The sequence below is a fragment of the Cyrtonyx montezumae genome, unplaced genomic scaffold, assembly GCF_038088225.1.
Source record: "Cyrtonyx montezumae isolate F1298 unplaced genomic scaffold, pur_monq_1.0 scaffold_13, whole genome shotgun sequence".
In the NCBI taxonomy this organism is placed as follows: domain Eukaryota; kingdom Metazoa; phylum Chordata; class Aves; order Galliformes; family Odontophoridae; genus Cyrtonyx; species Cyrtonyx montezumae.
The window spans coordinates 14,028,171-14,041,506 of NW_027071859.1; the positions used below are offsets into that span (position 1 = coordinate 14,028,171).

The 13,336-nt window shown below is 52.8% G+C and overlaps 3 protein-coding genes across 4 annotated transcripts in view; 1 reads left to right on the top strand and 2 right to left on the bottom strand.

Moving 5' to 3' along the window:
* Nucleotides 1-13,336, top strand: part of NOL10 (nucleolar protein 10) — a 450,419-nt gene that overhangs the window by 406,182 nt on the left and 30,901 nt on the right. The gene's annotated exons all lie outside the window — the stretch shown is intronic.
* KLF11 (KLF transcription factor 11) lies at nucleotides 3,700-8,988 on the bottom strand. The gene is made up of 4 exons (XM_065730706.1): nucleotides 8,925-8,988; nucleotides 8,084-8,338; nucleotides 5,878-6,865; nucleotides 3,700-4,091 (listed from the first exon to the last, which is right to left on the bottom strand). Exons 1-4 carry the CDS (start codon nucleotides 8,964-8,966, stop codon nucleotides 3,787-3,789), a joined length of 1,590 nt encoding a protein of 529 aa, XP_065586778.1. The 5' UTR covers nucleotides 8,967-8,988; the 3' UTR covers nucleotides 3,700-3,786.
* The window catches only part of GRHL1 (grainyhead like transcription factor 1), a 34,737-nt gene continuing 33,291 nt past the window's right edge, over nucleotides 11,891-13,336 (bottom strand). For both annotated transcript variants that reach the window (XM_065730725.1, XM_065730724.1), the window contains exons 15-16: nucleotides 12,756-12,820; nucleotides 11,891-12,118 (exon numbers count right to left, since the gene is read on the bottom strand). In XM_065730725.1, coding sequence (XP_065586797.1) covers nucleotides 12,004-12,118; nucleotides 12,756-12,820 — 180 coding nt within the window. In that variant the 3' untranslated portion in view covers nucleotides 11,891-12,003. The remainder of the gene's footprint in view (nucleotides 12,119-12,755; nucleotides 12,821-13,336) is intronic.

The following is a 13,336-nucleotide window of genomic DNA, read 5'->3' on the forward strand; positions in this document are numbered from 1 at the left end:
CAGGACACATCTTAAGGTGCTGCACGATGGCATCTTCGTCATTCCAGGTATTTGTGAAAGAGAAATATATGCATCTGTATTCTATGTACCTTTCAATAAAGGCAACAGCAGTGGTTTTGAAGCAGTCTCCTGGAAAGCATCCTGTTTTGAACGCTAGCACTTTTTGTGCGGAGTAGAAATAGGTTTAGTCCCATGGCTGCTGAGCTATGGTGGGAGCATGGCCCATTGCCCTGCAGCACATCCATTGGATCTCCTGTCACTCATGTAGCTTTTGGCAACACTCAAGAGTCCTCCTGTGGCAAGCAGAGCAGGTGTGTGCAGGGAAAACACTGGAGGCCTCCTGACTGCAGCCCTGCAGGAGGCCTTCATGTGATTTGGATCTCCTTCTTTCAGCCAGGACCTTTCTCTGGGGCTGCAGACGCTAACCAGGCCAGGTGTATACCTACAATCCGCTTTCCTAAAGGAAACTGCACTTCAACAGTTGTGTAGAAATGGAGTAATTTAAGGAGACAAATGGAAATGTTTCTGTACAGACTGCATTCCTATTAGGCTGCAGGAAATTTCTCTTGCAACTCAGCAAACCCCTGTTCCCCCATGAAAGAAGCTCGTAGGACAGCCAAGGACAGGGTGCTTCTGCTCCCAGGGTTAGGGGGCAGCAGGTTTCATTCACTGCAAACCTCAGTGCCACCACGAGAGGAGGAGCTGCAGAGGGAGGGGACAGCCGGGAGCTGGGACAGGCCCTGCTCCGGGGAGGGTGGGAGATGGAAACGTGGGGTCGAAAGCTGCAGCCACAAGCTGTGACGGTCTCTCAGGCTCCCTGCTCTGAAACAAAGAGCTGCTGTGAACTCGAGAGAGACCACAAGGAAGAAAATAAAATCGGAAGTATTCTCATCTAGAAAAAAAGCTTTTCCAGGAAGGGGCATGCTCTGGCCTGCTGGGCTGTCTGCGTGCATGAGATGTGCTCATGGCCATCTGCACACATCAGGAAGTGAGCATTACCCAATTTCCTTCTCCCACGCTCCAGGACTGAGGCAGAAACCGAGGGAGGCTGCGTTTGCCAGAGGAAGAAACCGATCATGAAAGAAAGTGCCTCAGTGCCAACACGCCCTGCAGAGGAGCGATCCCACGGAGCACGCCACGATGGCTGTGAGGCGTCGTAGCATCCTCCTCCGCCGTCTTGCAGCCTCCTCAGCCTGTGTGCTGCCATTTTCTGAGTCACGATTTGCTGTTCCTGCATGTGTGAGTTTGCCTTTTCGTGCCTGCAACCCGCCTGCCTCGAGCTGCCTCGCAGGCCGTGGCTGGAAGGCGGCAGCCATATGGGCTCACAGATGGAACTCCCGCAGCGGTGGAGGTGCACCCAGCGGTCCCACACGTCACACTGTCCTGCACTGGGAGCCTGGTGACGAGGAGCCGCCATGTGTCACCTCCTCCACAGCTGGAACGGGAACCAGAGCTGCAGCCTAAGGCTGTGCTGAATGCAGGAGTGTGAGCAGCCAGCTGTCCTGCCCTGAGACAAAGGAAGGCCTGACGGGGATCTGAAGAGCACAGCGGCTGAAGTTGGTGCTTCTGTGCCAAAGCACTGACCCCGCAGCAGATCTTCCCCTTCTTGGGGAAGGATGCAAGGTTGGCACACTCCTTGCTGGGCAAAGCCTGGTCTTGCTCCCAGCTCGCTCTGGGGGCGGGTCACCTTGCCGTGAGCAGCTGTGACAAAGTTGGCCTCAGTACACCCCCTCCTTTCCTCCAGTTCCACTTCCCTCATGTGCCCACTCCATTCCCACAGCACTGATGCAGTGGAAACCAAAGCCTGCCACTTAGAAACGCAACTCTGCTAGAAATAAACACTGCTGCAAGCTGGGAACCAACCAGAGGGAAAGGAACGGCAGAGATGCTTGGAAGTGTAAACAAGGAGTGAGTGAGTGTGCTTTCATCCTCCCGGCCACATCCTTCCCAGCTGAGACCTGCAGGTCACACCCAGCTGCAGAGCACGAGCATGCCAGAGCAGGAAGAAGCAGAGCTAACACAGCCACACTGCAGTGCAATTCTCCTCTCTTCTTTATTTGCACCAATCATGTTGCTTCTGGAGGCTGTGCCAGAAGAACAGTTACATAGCCACGTATGTAATATTACATACTTTCTTTAGTAGAAGCTAAACGACAGGAAACCATAATTCCACTTCTTTCAAATACAGACTCAAAGAGACTGAAGGGCGTCGTTCAGGCTGTGGGTGAGAGCAGTGCCCCGGCAGGAAGGGGCAGAGCAAACACAGCCAGCAGCCACACCACGGCCCAGCTGCTGGGGAACACTCGCAGGATGCAGGCACTGCGAGGCCACGAGTGGGCTTCCACACCCCCCAGGAGCTGTGGGACTCACCACTGAGGTCTAAAAGGGCTGGCAGACTGAGACAGGACAACCTTCTCCCAGCGTACAAATGTGCTATGGTGACAACTGGAAATCAAACTTCTTGACCCAAGGAACTTCTGAGCAATAAAGAGCAAAGTCTGCCTTTGTACACAGGCGCTGTGCAGGCAGTGCAAGGGGGAAGCACCAAGCCGTGTGTGCACACGCTCCCCAGCACGTATGCTGCCCGTGGGATGATGGTGTGGCACACAGGCAGGGTGTGGGTGCTTTAAAGATGAGGTGCAGCCCTTCAGTACGCCCAGCACAACACCCCGGTGCAGGCTGAAAACTTGTTGCCATTGTAACTACAGAACTGAGCGTAAAAACAACAACTTCTGACTGAAAACGGCCTCCACTGATGAAAGAAAACGCAGCCAACAGGGAGAAAAGCTCATTTAATAGAAAAGGGCCATCTGATACAAAGGGCTGCGGAGATAAGGCCACGAGGAGAGCATCACCGCGTTGACAACGGTGGCAGTTTCTTCAGACACGCCTACTATTTCCCCTAGTGCTTCGATACAGGTCGCTGAAAGCCTGGAACGATTTTCTATAAGGTGCACAAGCATCCACAATGTGTAAACTTAGTTTCCTATTTCTCCTGTGTTCCAAAATAAAAAATAATTAAAAGAAATGCCAACGGAGCCGCAGCCGCTCCTCCGCCCTCAGGCTGCCGGCCTCCTCTGCCCCTTTTCAGGGCACCAATTCAGGAGGACTGAAAGAAAGCATCGTTTTTTAGTGTCAAAGCTTCTAACCAGGGTTTGTGCTCCCGCAGCCAGCACCAGGCTTTATGGAAAGCCACATCAGCTCCGCTCACAGAGTGCCCATCTGTGGAGTGCTGAGGATTTCAACTTCTCGAGTCCTCCCAGGATGGTTTTGTTGGCTATACGCTCACACAGTGCTCTGAATGCATTTGTTCAGGCTTATGGGAAAGCACTGTCCAAAGCCCTGGGTTTCATCCTGCACAGCCCTACTAACGCAGGTCAGTAAGCCTGCATACAAGGATCCAAACGAATAAATACAAAATATATTTGGTATAGAAAACGCTAGTATAAAAAATTAAAAATCACCCTGTTTTGTCGGAACGTTAACAGCAAGCATCACGTGACTCGTTGAAACCTATTGCCAAAATCATTCCAAAAAGAGTTCTGCTTTCCTGAAGTGCTGGTGATTGCATCCGCCCAAGTACTGAAACACACAGGGAAGGGGTGAGGGAACAGGACAGATTCCTCAGCTAGCATTATTAACAGAGGGCCTAAAATGAAGGGAACCCAAGTATGTACACACACACACACGGGGGGGGGTGAAGAGGGGCGTGCTGTCAGTTCTGTTGCAGCCAGCAGAGCTCAGCACCGTTTATACAGCAAGTTTCAGAGCACGTGCTTTCTCCCACTAGCCCTGACAGACAGATGATGGCACGGGGATGAGCATGCTCAGAGCACCGCTGCTTTTCGGCTTCTCCGCTGTGGCGATTCTGTTCAGTTTGCCCACCTCTGCCTGCCAGCTGGGGACCTTCTTGGTGGCCATGTGGCGGCGGGTGTGCTTTGTCAAGTGATCGCTGCGCATGAAGCGGCGCTCACACACCGGGCAGGCAAACTTCTTCTCTCCCGTGTGAGTCCTGCGGTGGCGTGACAGTTCATCTGAGCGGGCAAACTTCTTGTCACAGCCCTCCCAGTTGCAGCTGAAGGGCTTTTCTCCTGCAGAACATAAAAGGAAGGTAACGTTCACTCGGCTTTGTTTCATCAAAGAGCTGTGTTATGCCCTGCTGCGCAAAATCTGACGGGTTTCCCAGCACTGCTCATGCATGCAGCTGCTGTCAGCTTGAGCACAAGCTGAATTTGACTTGCAGAGGAAAGTCAGGTCTCTTTTCTCCTCATTTTCCTCACGTCTCTTTTCACATTCTTTCAACAGAGTCCATTTTTTCTTTAAATTTTCCAAAAACAGCCTTAACTACAGACTTAACCCAAAGCAAATCCCTGAGCCAATCCCTCCTATGTGGCCACAGCTCTATGACCATCATAAGCAAACGCTGTGGGCAAAAAGAAAACCTGGAATTCACACCCCCTGTGCCACTGAAGTGACCCACACACCAATGCAGCACCGCAGGGAGCTGCAGTCTAACAGCCCACGAGCCTGGAGATCCAGACTCCTACAGGAGTTCTGGATGCCAAGGAAGGAGAGCAGCCAGGAAGGCTTTCAACAGCACTTCTCATGCTCCGTGACTGCTTAACATCACAACCGTCCTAAACAACGTGACCTACTGCCTGCAGCCCCCATAGACCTCAAGATAAACATCCACCCTGCGACCAGGATTTATGGTAACTCTGAAACTCCAGCAGAAAAGACACACCACAGCAGCTGTGTTCTTACTGCAGATGGCAAGTGAAGCTCGGTGTGCACGATGCCCACCTAGCTGCTCAGCGAGAGGGATGAAGCAGGAAAAGCAAGCTGCTGCTGCTCTGCCCACAGTGCTGCGCAGGACAGCTACAGATGGGACAGCTTCCTCAGCCACGGGTGCTCATCTTCACACCACAGGGGACATGGCTTCCCTTGTGGGTCAGCAGCAGTACGTGCCAAGTGAGAGGGTTTGCCACCACAAACCAGAAGCAGAACCATTATTCTGCCTGTGAGCTCTGGTTTACAAGGATTATCAGCTTCAGAGACGGCTTAAGCTCTGTTCCCGTAGGAATTGTGCAGACAAGCTTGCAAACTAGTACACATCCTGCCACGGAACCACAGAGAGTGGGGGAAGTAAGCAAAGGGAAAAAAATAAACATGTAAATGAGCTCTTTTTTATCAGTCACCTGCTGAGCTCGTTCCTCAGCATCAGAAATAGTCCTGTGCAAGAACTCAAGATTTAGTTTTGACTTAACAGGATCTCACAGTTAGAAAAAGAATAAGTAGAACACGTTGCACGTTGACACTGCCTGTGCACTAACCAGGTGTTGCAGAACAAATCATCTTACATTAATTGTAATTAACTTACAATTACTTAACATAAAACCAATTACACTCCTGCAGCAGCTCTGCTTCCTAACACCGTAGCCCAGAATCTTAACACACACCCGTTCAGCTCAGGCACCACTCTAGGAATTCCAAACAGGAAGTATTGGCATTTCTCCTCTTCCATTCTCGTACAAATTAAGAGCAGCTACCTGTGCTGGGGACTGCTTACACCAGACCCCTCCGTGCTCAAAATAAAGCACAACTCACTGCAATCCAGTCCAGCTGGCAGAATTTCACTCAAATCTAAACACACGCACGCAGAGGGCAAAGCTTTGCTCCAACTAAAGCATGTGAAACTCAACCGACGCCACGGGGTCGGCTGAGGTCTCAGAACAAAGTCTGTTTTGTTTTGCTCGCCCACGGAGAACGAGCGTTCTTCTCCTCTCCAAGAGGAGCACAAGATCCACCATCACCTGCCCCTTCCCTTTCCCACCCACGCTTCAGCAGCCCAACCACAGCTCATCCCATGTTACACACCAGTGTGGGTACGAAGGTGGGCTTTGAGGTGGGAACTCTTGAAATAGGTTTTCTTGCAGCCAGGGAAGTTGCAAACGTAATTCCTCCGTCTTGAGAAGTCCATCTGCGGGGTGCAGCTCTGACCGGAAGCGATGAACACGGGGGCAGGAGCAAGGGGCAGCAGCTTGGTGCTGCCAACAGTCATTACTGTTTGCGGGCACTGTGGCGTCGGCGCGACAGCAGTCTGTGGAAGAACCAACATGACGGTCCCCTGGGGCACAGAAGACCCCACGAGCACGGGCTGAGAAAGCGGGGCCGTCTGTGGTAAGATAGGTTTCATCGGAGCTGAGACGGCTGGAGCCGATGGCTTGACGTAGGCATTAATCACACCGCTTTGTCCATTGATGGGGATCATCTGACAGAGAACCTGGGGGCTTGACACAGGGACCGGTGTTGCTGGGGTCACCCTTTTTTGCAAGTCCTCCTCACAACTCTTTGGCAAGTGGGTCTGTGGTGAAACAGGTCGGACCGGAAGCTGTCCCTTGCCACTTGTGACATCATCACCCACGTAGGGCTGATGTACAGGAGAGGTTTTGTCAATTAAATCACCAGCAGCACACACGTCCTGTGGCAGGCTGCAATGTCTTGGGTCCTCTGCTCCGCACCGCCCTCCAGAAGTGCCACGGCCTGCAGCCGCCTCCGCTTTCTCTTGCGCAGCAGGACCGTGGTGGTAAGCAGAGCTGTCACCTGTGTGCCGTATGACGCTCGTGGCCATGGCCCGGCACGGCTGAGGGGCAGACGCCTCCACGAGGGCCGTGCTTTGGCCACGCTGCCTCTCCACGCTCAGAACGGACGGCTTGGCTGCGGGACTCGTGCTGGTGCTGGATGTGACCAAGCAGGCAGCTGTGTTTGCCATGACGGTCCTGGGCTTGGAGTAAGTGACTTGTGAGGGGAGCAGCACGGCGGACGACATCTCTACAAAGTCGGGGCTGTGCGGAGGGGTCATGCACTGCAGAAAGAAAGCACCGTTACACAGCGCTGCAAATCCACTGCACAAATTCTCCACGGTCTTTACTGCAAAACTAAAATTGCACCCACTCCTCAGAACCTCAGAAACTTCAATATGCCAGTAAGACTTAGATATTTTTATCTTTAATCGAATAACGAACGATAACTTAATAATTTAAGATCTTTAAACAATGATTCCTCCAGCAGCTGGTGGCTATTCCCAAGACAAACACAAATGGAACTGCTCTTCCCCCTCCACCCACCCACTTCTGTGCTCTCCTGCTGCTGCCACCTCTCCTTCCCCCCTTAACACTGAAATCCCAACCCGTGCCTGTCTGCTGGGCAGCTCCAGAGCTCCAAAACCAAGTGGCAGGAGTATAAGGGAAGCGGCCCCCCAGCCAGTTGCTGTATCATCTCAGCCTTTTTCTTTCTTCTTCTCTTTCTGTGACGTAACCACACGCTAAAAGCCAGCTGGCTGAGAGGGCTCAGCCTTCTAACACACAAATGACAGTCTTTTTTTTTAATCTACTTTTATTACAACATAAATGGAAACAAAGAGGAAAAATTGTGATTCAACTGACATTAATCAGCCAAAGTAGGGCAATGCTCTGAAAAAATAACAAACTACATGTAGAGACACACAGCATAAAAACTAATTAAATCTGCTGTTTCATAATGGTAACCCACGCTAGCCATCGGTGTGAAGCCAAATGTCGTCAAAAGCCTCCTTCCTAAAGCCCTTCCAGATAAGTCAGCGCTGAATCACTGAGGCTCACTCTGCCTTTTGTACTCCAAATGCTCCAAGAACCAGGCAGCACTTCTGTGCAGTGCAGGGGATGGAGCACAGGCAGCCCAGAGCTGTGGGGTCTCCTCCTTGGAGCTCTCCAGCAGCCCCTAGATGCAGTGAGCCCTGCTCTGGGTGTCCCTGCTGGAGCAGGGCTGGGCCCCATGCACCCAGAGAGCCCTGCCCACCTCAGTCCCTCTGTGATTCTCTCAGACATCCAACCACTGGAACAGCCTTCCTCTGTGCCGTTCCTGGCAGCGGGAGGTTTTGTATTAACAGGAGACCAAACTCCTGCATTTACCATCCCAGAAATAGCAGAAAGCCCCACCTTGCTGATCCACACGCACACGCCCAGCACGAGCCACACCACCACTACTCTATGGACGTAACATCCAGGTGCCGTGCACTCTTCTTCTGCACTCATGCTTTCCTTACCAGCGTAGATAAATAATCCTTTGGTAATTCCGAAGTGGCCTCAGCGTGCATTGTGAAATCGCCAGGATCCGAGAAGGGCGTGAGCGGCCTTATCTTTAATATGTCACCTTTCTGCAATCTTTGCCCCCAGGAGCTCATACAAACAAGAGCCTCAACGGCTTCGATGTCATTCTGCTCCAAGGCGCTGCAGGTGGAGCGCTCGCTGTCGTGGCGCTGCCGCTCCCGGATGGACTCATAGATATCCACAATGTCAACCTGGATGCGAGCGGATTACTGCCTATTAGCGCAGGTCAGAACACAAAGCTGACACCACCCCCACGCTGTCTGCTCACCGTGAAGGTCATGTGAAACAGATCCCATGCCTGCAGCACGACCCGTCAGCTCCGCTCTCGCCCTCCCACACCAGCTCCATCTCCCCTCCCGGTTATTCTTCTCAACAAACAAACAAACGGCCCCAGCTGCAGAGGAGGCACGGAGAGGTGCGCGCGGAGCTCAGCCCTCCGCTGCTCCTTCCCCGGAGCGCACCGCTCCGAAGAAACGCATTCCTTATCCGCACACGGGCAGAATGAAGGAAAGGCCTCCCAACCTCGCTGAGCCGGGCTGCCTCCCGGCCCCAAAAGATGGCTGCTCGGCAGCACTAATCCCCGGCACCCCAAAACCCCGGCTCCGCAGGGCCCCGGGGGGGGGGTGACGCGGGGGAGCAGGTCCTCAGCGCCGGACCGCGTGTCCCCCGCGTCACCCCGCCCGGAGCGGGCACGGCGGCGGCCGGCACACGGAGCCCCGCAGCTAACTACCGGCCCCGGCCGCCCCCCCTTAGGGCAGCGGTCCCCGCGTCTCTCACCGCATCTCCCATCCCCGGGCAGGGCGACCCCGAGCCGTGCATGGCGCGTCGCTGTGAGCGGGAAGGCGGCAGCCGGCCCCGCCCCCGCCCCTTCCCCGCCCGCGGGGCAGGCACCGAGCGTCCCGCGCGCCGGGAGCCGCCGAGAGCCCCGCGCGCCAGACGGAGCGGAGGCGGCTCCGCCAATCGGCGTCCGGCGCGAACCGCGCGCGGCCAATGGGAGGCGACGGGCGGCGTGATCGCGGCGTGCGGGGGCGCTGCCGGACCCCCTCCCTCGGCGGCGGCGGGCGGGAAGGCGGCGCGCCAGGGGGCGGGGAGAGGAGCTGGAAACTGGGGGAAAGGTCGGGCGGGGGCGGGGCGGCGGCTGGGAATGCCCGGGGGTGTGGTGGGGGCGGGGCCGGGCCGGAACTCCCCTCCTCCCGCGTGCGTGCCGCGCTGCACGTGGGCAGCGAATGGAGGGGGGGGCGGAGGGCGCGGCTCCGGATGCCGGGCGCGCATCCGCCCGACCTCGAGACGGGGCGGCCACGGCACTCCGGGTACAGAGCAGCCCCACCCATGCTGCGTCACGCCCCACCGGGGCCCGTCCATGCAAACCGGGGCTCCGCGGCTCAGCCCCCGCCGCGGCACCCTCAGGCGGCCCCGGCTCCACCCCAAATCCAAACCCCGCGTCTCACTGCGTCGCCCCAATGCTTATACTGCAGCCCCCCCCCCCCCTCCCGCCCCGGCTCCCTCGGGCGCTGCCGCTGTCCCGGAGAGATCAGTAAAAGCACAGCGCAGTTAGAAATGAACATATAAAATTTAATAGCTCGGTTTAAAATATGTTTTCAATTAAAAAAAAAAACCAACAGCAGGCAAAACCAAAAACAAAATCAGTTCTGTTCCACGTACGCGAGGCTGCTGCTACAAAGTGAGAAGACCCGTGTCCCAGAGCCCTTAGAGAGAACAATCGGCAGATTTAGTTCACGTACTTCATTACACAGTAAAAAAGAAATAACGGTTGTGCCAACCCTACCCCTACAGACACCCTAAACTACTTTCCCCTGACCCCAGATGGAGTTTCTCTACTAGAACTTCCACTTGCAATAAAAACGTGTAAATAGATATAGGTATTCTATGTATCAGGTTTAAAAAACTCCCGTGCCACAGTGATGTTCCCCCCCAGCTCTGGGAGGGAAGCCCAGGCCCAGGTGGGGCTGTTTGCAGGTGTGAGCAGGAGGGCACGCGGTGCTGACAGAGGGAAGGAGGGGGAACGGGATGCTCTGTGAGCCAGCTCGGGGTCGGCCCGAGCATAAGTCCCAAAATACCTAAGTCCTAAAATAACAACAACAACAAAATATGGTGGGAGGGCTTTCAGGTAGGAACCTCATCCCGATACCAGGGCGGGATTAACTGTACCCGCAGCCACTAGGGTACGGTACCCAGCCTGGCTCTGGAGAGCTCTGATGCCCAAGGCCACGGCCTCCCTGGGCAACCTTCTCCACGTGCAACCTGAATTTCTGCAGCCTAAGCCCAACCCCAAGGACTGGGAGCATGCTGCCACACATCTGGAGACCGTGCGTGCTCAGCCCTGAGCTCCTGGGAGCACAGCAGTGGGCAGGCTGGGCCAGAGCAGGGCACCACAATGGGACTGCAGCTCCCTCAGGGCCAAGAGGAACACAAGGCAGAGCTCGGGCTTCCTGCAGCCTGTGCTTCTGTTAGTAAAACTCAGTGTGGCAACTGCATCCCTTTTCCAAACAGCAGCATGACACAGCTGAGCAACACTGGGTACCACTCACTGATCGCTCAGCAGACACACAAACCATTCAGTAGAATCACGTCCTGCTCTGCCAGCCTGCTTCTCCAGCCTACCCAGGGCAGCACAGCCCTCCCCAGCTTTGTGCTGCTTCAGAACAACACAACCCTCCCATTAAAGACCACTGACAGCAGCACTGTGCAGCACAGGCCCCAGCGCTTCGTACCTGCTCGCATCCCACCCCACAGTCTGCCAACCAGAGGGCACCCTTCCTTCCTAAACACAAAGGCACTGCAGAGTGTACTGCAGCAGCCGTTTTTGGAGCTTTCTGACCTGCAGCACCCAGCACCTTGCCGAGCACCTCCAGCTGCTGGCAACCTACAGCCTTGTGAACTGGTTCCAACTCACAGATTTGCCCAGACAGAGCTGCTGCCACAGGGCTTGGCAGAGGTCTGGCAGGGCACTGCTGTTCAGAGCCAGGACAGGAGGCAGAGGGGCTGAGGAGAGCTGCTACCCTTCCCTCCAGGCTGCATGCTGAACAAGGTCTCTGTGCGTTCTACGAACGTACCAACGTGTGCTCACCTTTGGTGCATGTTAAGGCTTTGTCCTTTTTTAAATAGCTACGTTAAATATCTGTTTTCTCTGTATATGGCATCCTTTTAGATGGGCTTCTTTGCATATATTCATGGTATATACACGAACACCATATTTTATATATATTATATATCACTTGTATGTACACATTTACAAACCTTCAAAAATATATTGCACTTATATACAATATAGCTTCATCTGATGAGAGTTCACACAGTTACTAAGGCGAGTTCTTCATAAGCAAGGCAGTATTACTTCCCCCCCCCCAAATGACACAAGTGATTTCAATGACCTGCCCTGATAAAGAGTAAACATTATAATGACTTCTCTCCAACCTGCACACAATTTTGACTAGTTTCACTCAGTAGTTTTGCAGCTCTCCCTAACAGAAAACAGTCCAGTAAAACGCTATTAGCTGGTAACAGGCTCAACCGTGGGATCTGAACAGATAAGACATCACTGCTGTGAAAGGCCACCTTCCAAGGGTTTCCCCTCCCTTATCTACTAATCTTTTATACAGGCTCTATTTAACTGCTGTTCTTTGCTCACTGGTTTCAAGTGCAAGTAAGGCCATGAGCATTACAACGTTCTCTAGAAAGAAGAGACACAAAGGTATCAAGCAAAAACACCGCTCTGATCCCCCAGAACAAGTCAACACCTGGCTTGCTCCTGGAGAAGGCGATTAGTGTTTCACCCAACACACAACAATATGCGAAAATGATCACTGCGCTTCAAATCCACAGGGGATCCATGGTCTTAGATCTCAGTGAGAGTCAGCTTGTAAGATCCTCCAACTTCTTCAATCTGCAGCTGGAAGGTATCTTCATTGGAATAGTGTTTCACAATGTTGTCGTCCATGTTGACCAGAATTCTGGAGAAATGAGATCAGTTGGGGAAATATTAGAGTTCTCAGTGCCGAAGGCAGCAAGGGTGCATTCAAATCCCTGAGCGTGGAGGCTAAGAAACTGAACTGACTTTGGAGAAGGACCAAGACAGCTACTAAAAGATGGAAAAATAAAGCATGTGCATGAGCTCAACTATTCGTATGTTGCAAAATAAAAGGACTGTGGCCTTTGTGGGGAACAGGTATTTCGCAAGTAGAGGTCTCTTCAATGTAGCACACAGAAAAACAGCCAGATTTTGTAACTGTAGCCAAAAATAGACAGTGAGCACAGTTAACCGTTCAGTTTAGCACGGGTTCAAGTAGGTTTTTTGTCACTTGGAGCCTTTAAACAAACTGAACTCTTCTCTGGCATGATGGAGTCTAATTCAAATAGCAGTCATATGACTTGCACTTACAGAGAACTCAAACTGTTTAGTTCTACGGGACCCTTTACTGCTCTGTGAGCTGCACTGAAACAATTACTTCAGGGCCAGAACACACACACACACACCACAAATGACATTTGCATACATGCAGTGCACAGAGCAAGTTAAAGCAGATTTGCCTACAGGTTTGAAAGAAAGGAGTTCATGTTCTCAGAGTTGCTCCAGGGATACATACTCACCCTTTTTTACATTTTTTGAAGATTTTTCCTATTTTATCAAAAGGAACATCATACTTGTCAGATATCTAGAGATAAAAGAAAGAAAGAAAACATCTGTAAAGCAAAGAGACTGCTAGGACTGCCTTCCACTTACTTCAGTGCAAAACACTCAATTATGATCTAAACCTCGGCACTGGTTCTTGATCTAGCAGCTCCCTGCTGACTCAACAAAGAGCCTGCACAGAGAGAACAACAACACTGCACCCTCCCTGGGCTCCCTGGTCTCTTACTGTATTGAAAGCCATTTTAAAATTCAGTATCAGAGAGATCAGGTAAAAGCTACTCATCACAGTGGCTGACAGGAAAAAAAGAGCAACAAAGCCAAGAACTGTGTTAAAGACAAAATGATTACAAATTTCTGCCTTAGCCAGCTGAGTTTCCACAGCCTCTGAGCAAGGCTCTTCATCATACAAGCCACAAAGACACCCAAGTCTGATGTACTTTGGCAAACTGCTCTATCGCATCAACAGTGAGCACCAAAGCAATGTGCTCTTTCATGATGTGACTGTTCTCCCAGCTGTATTTGTGAGCTTTTGATTCCT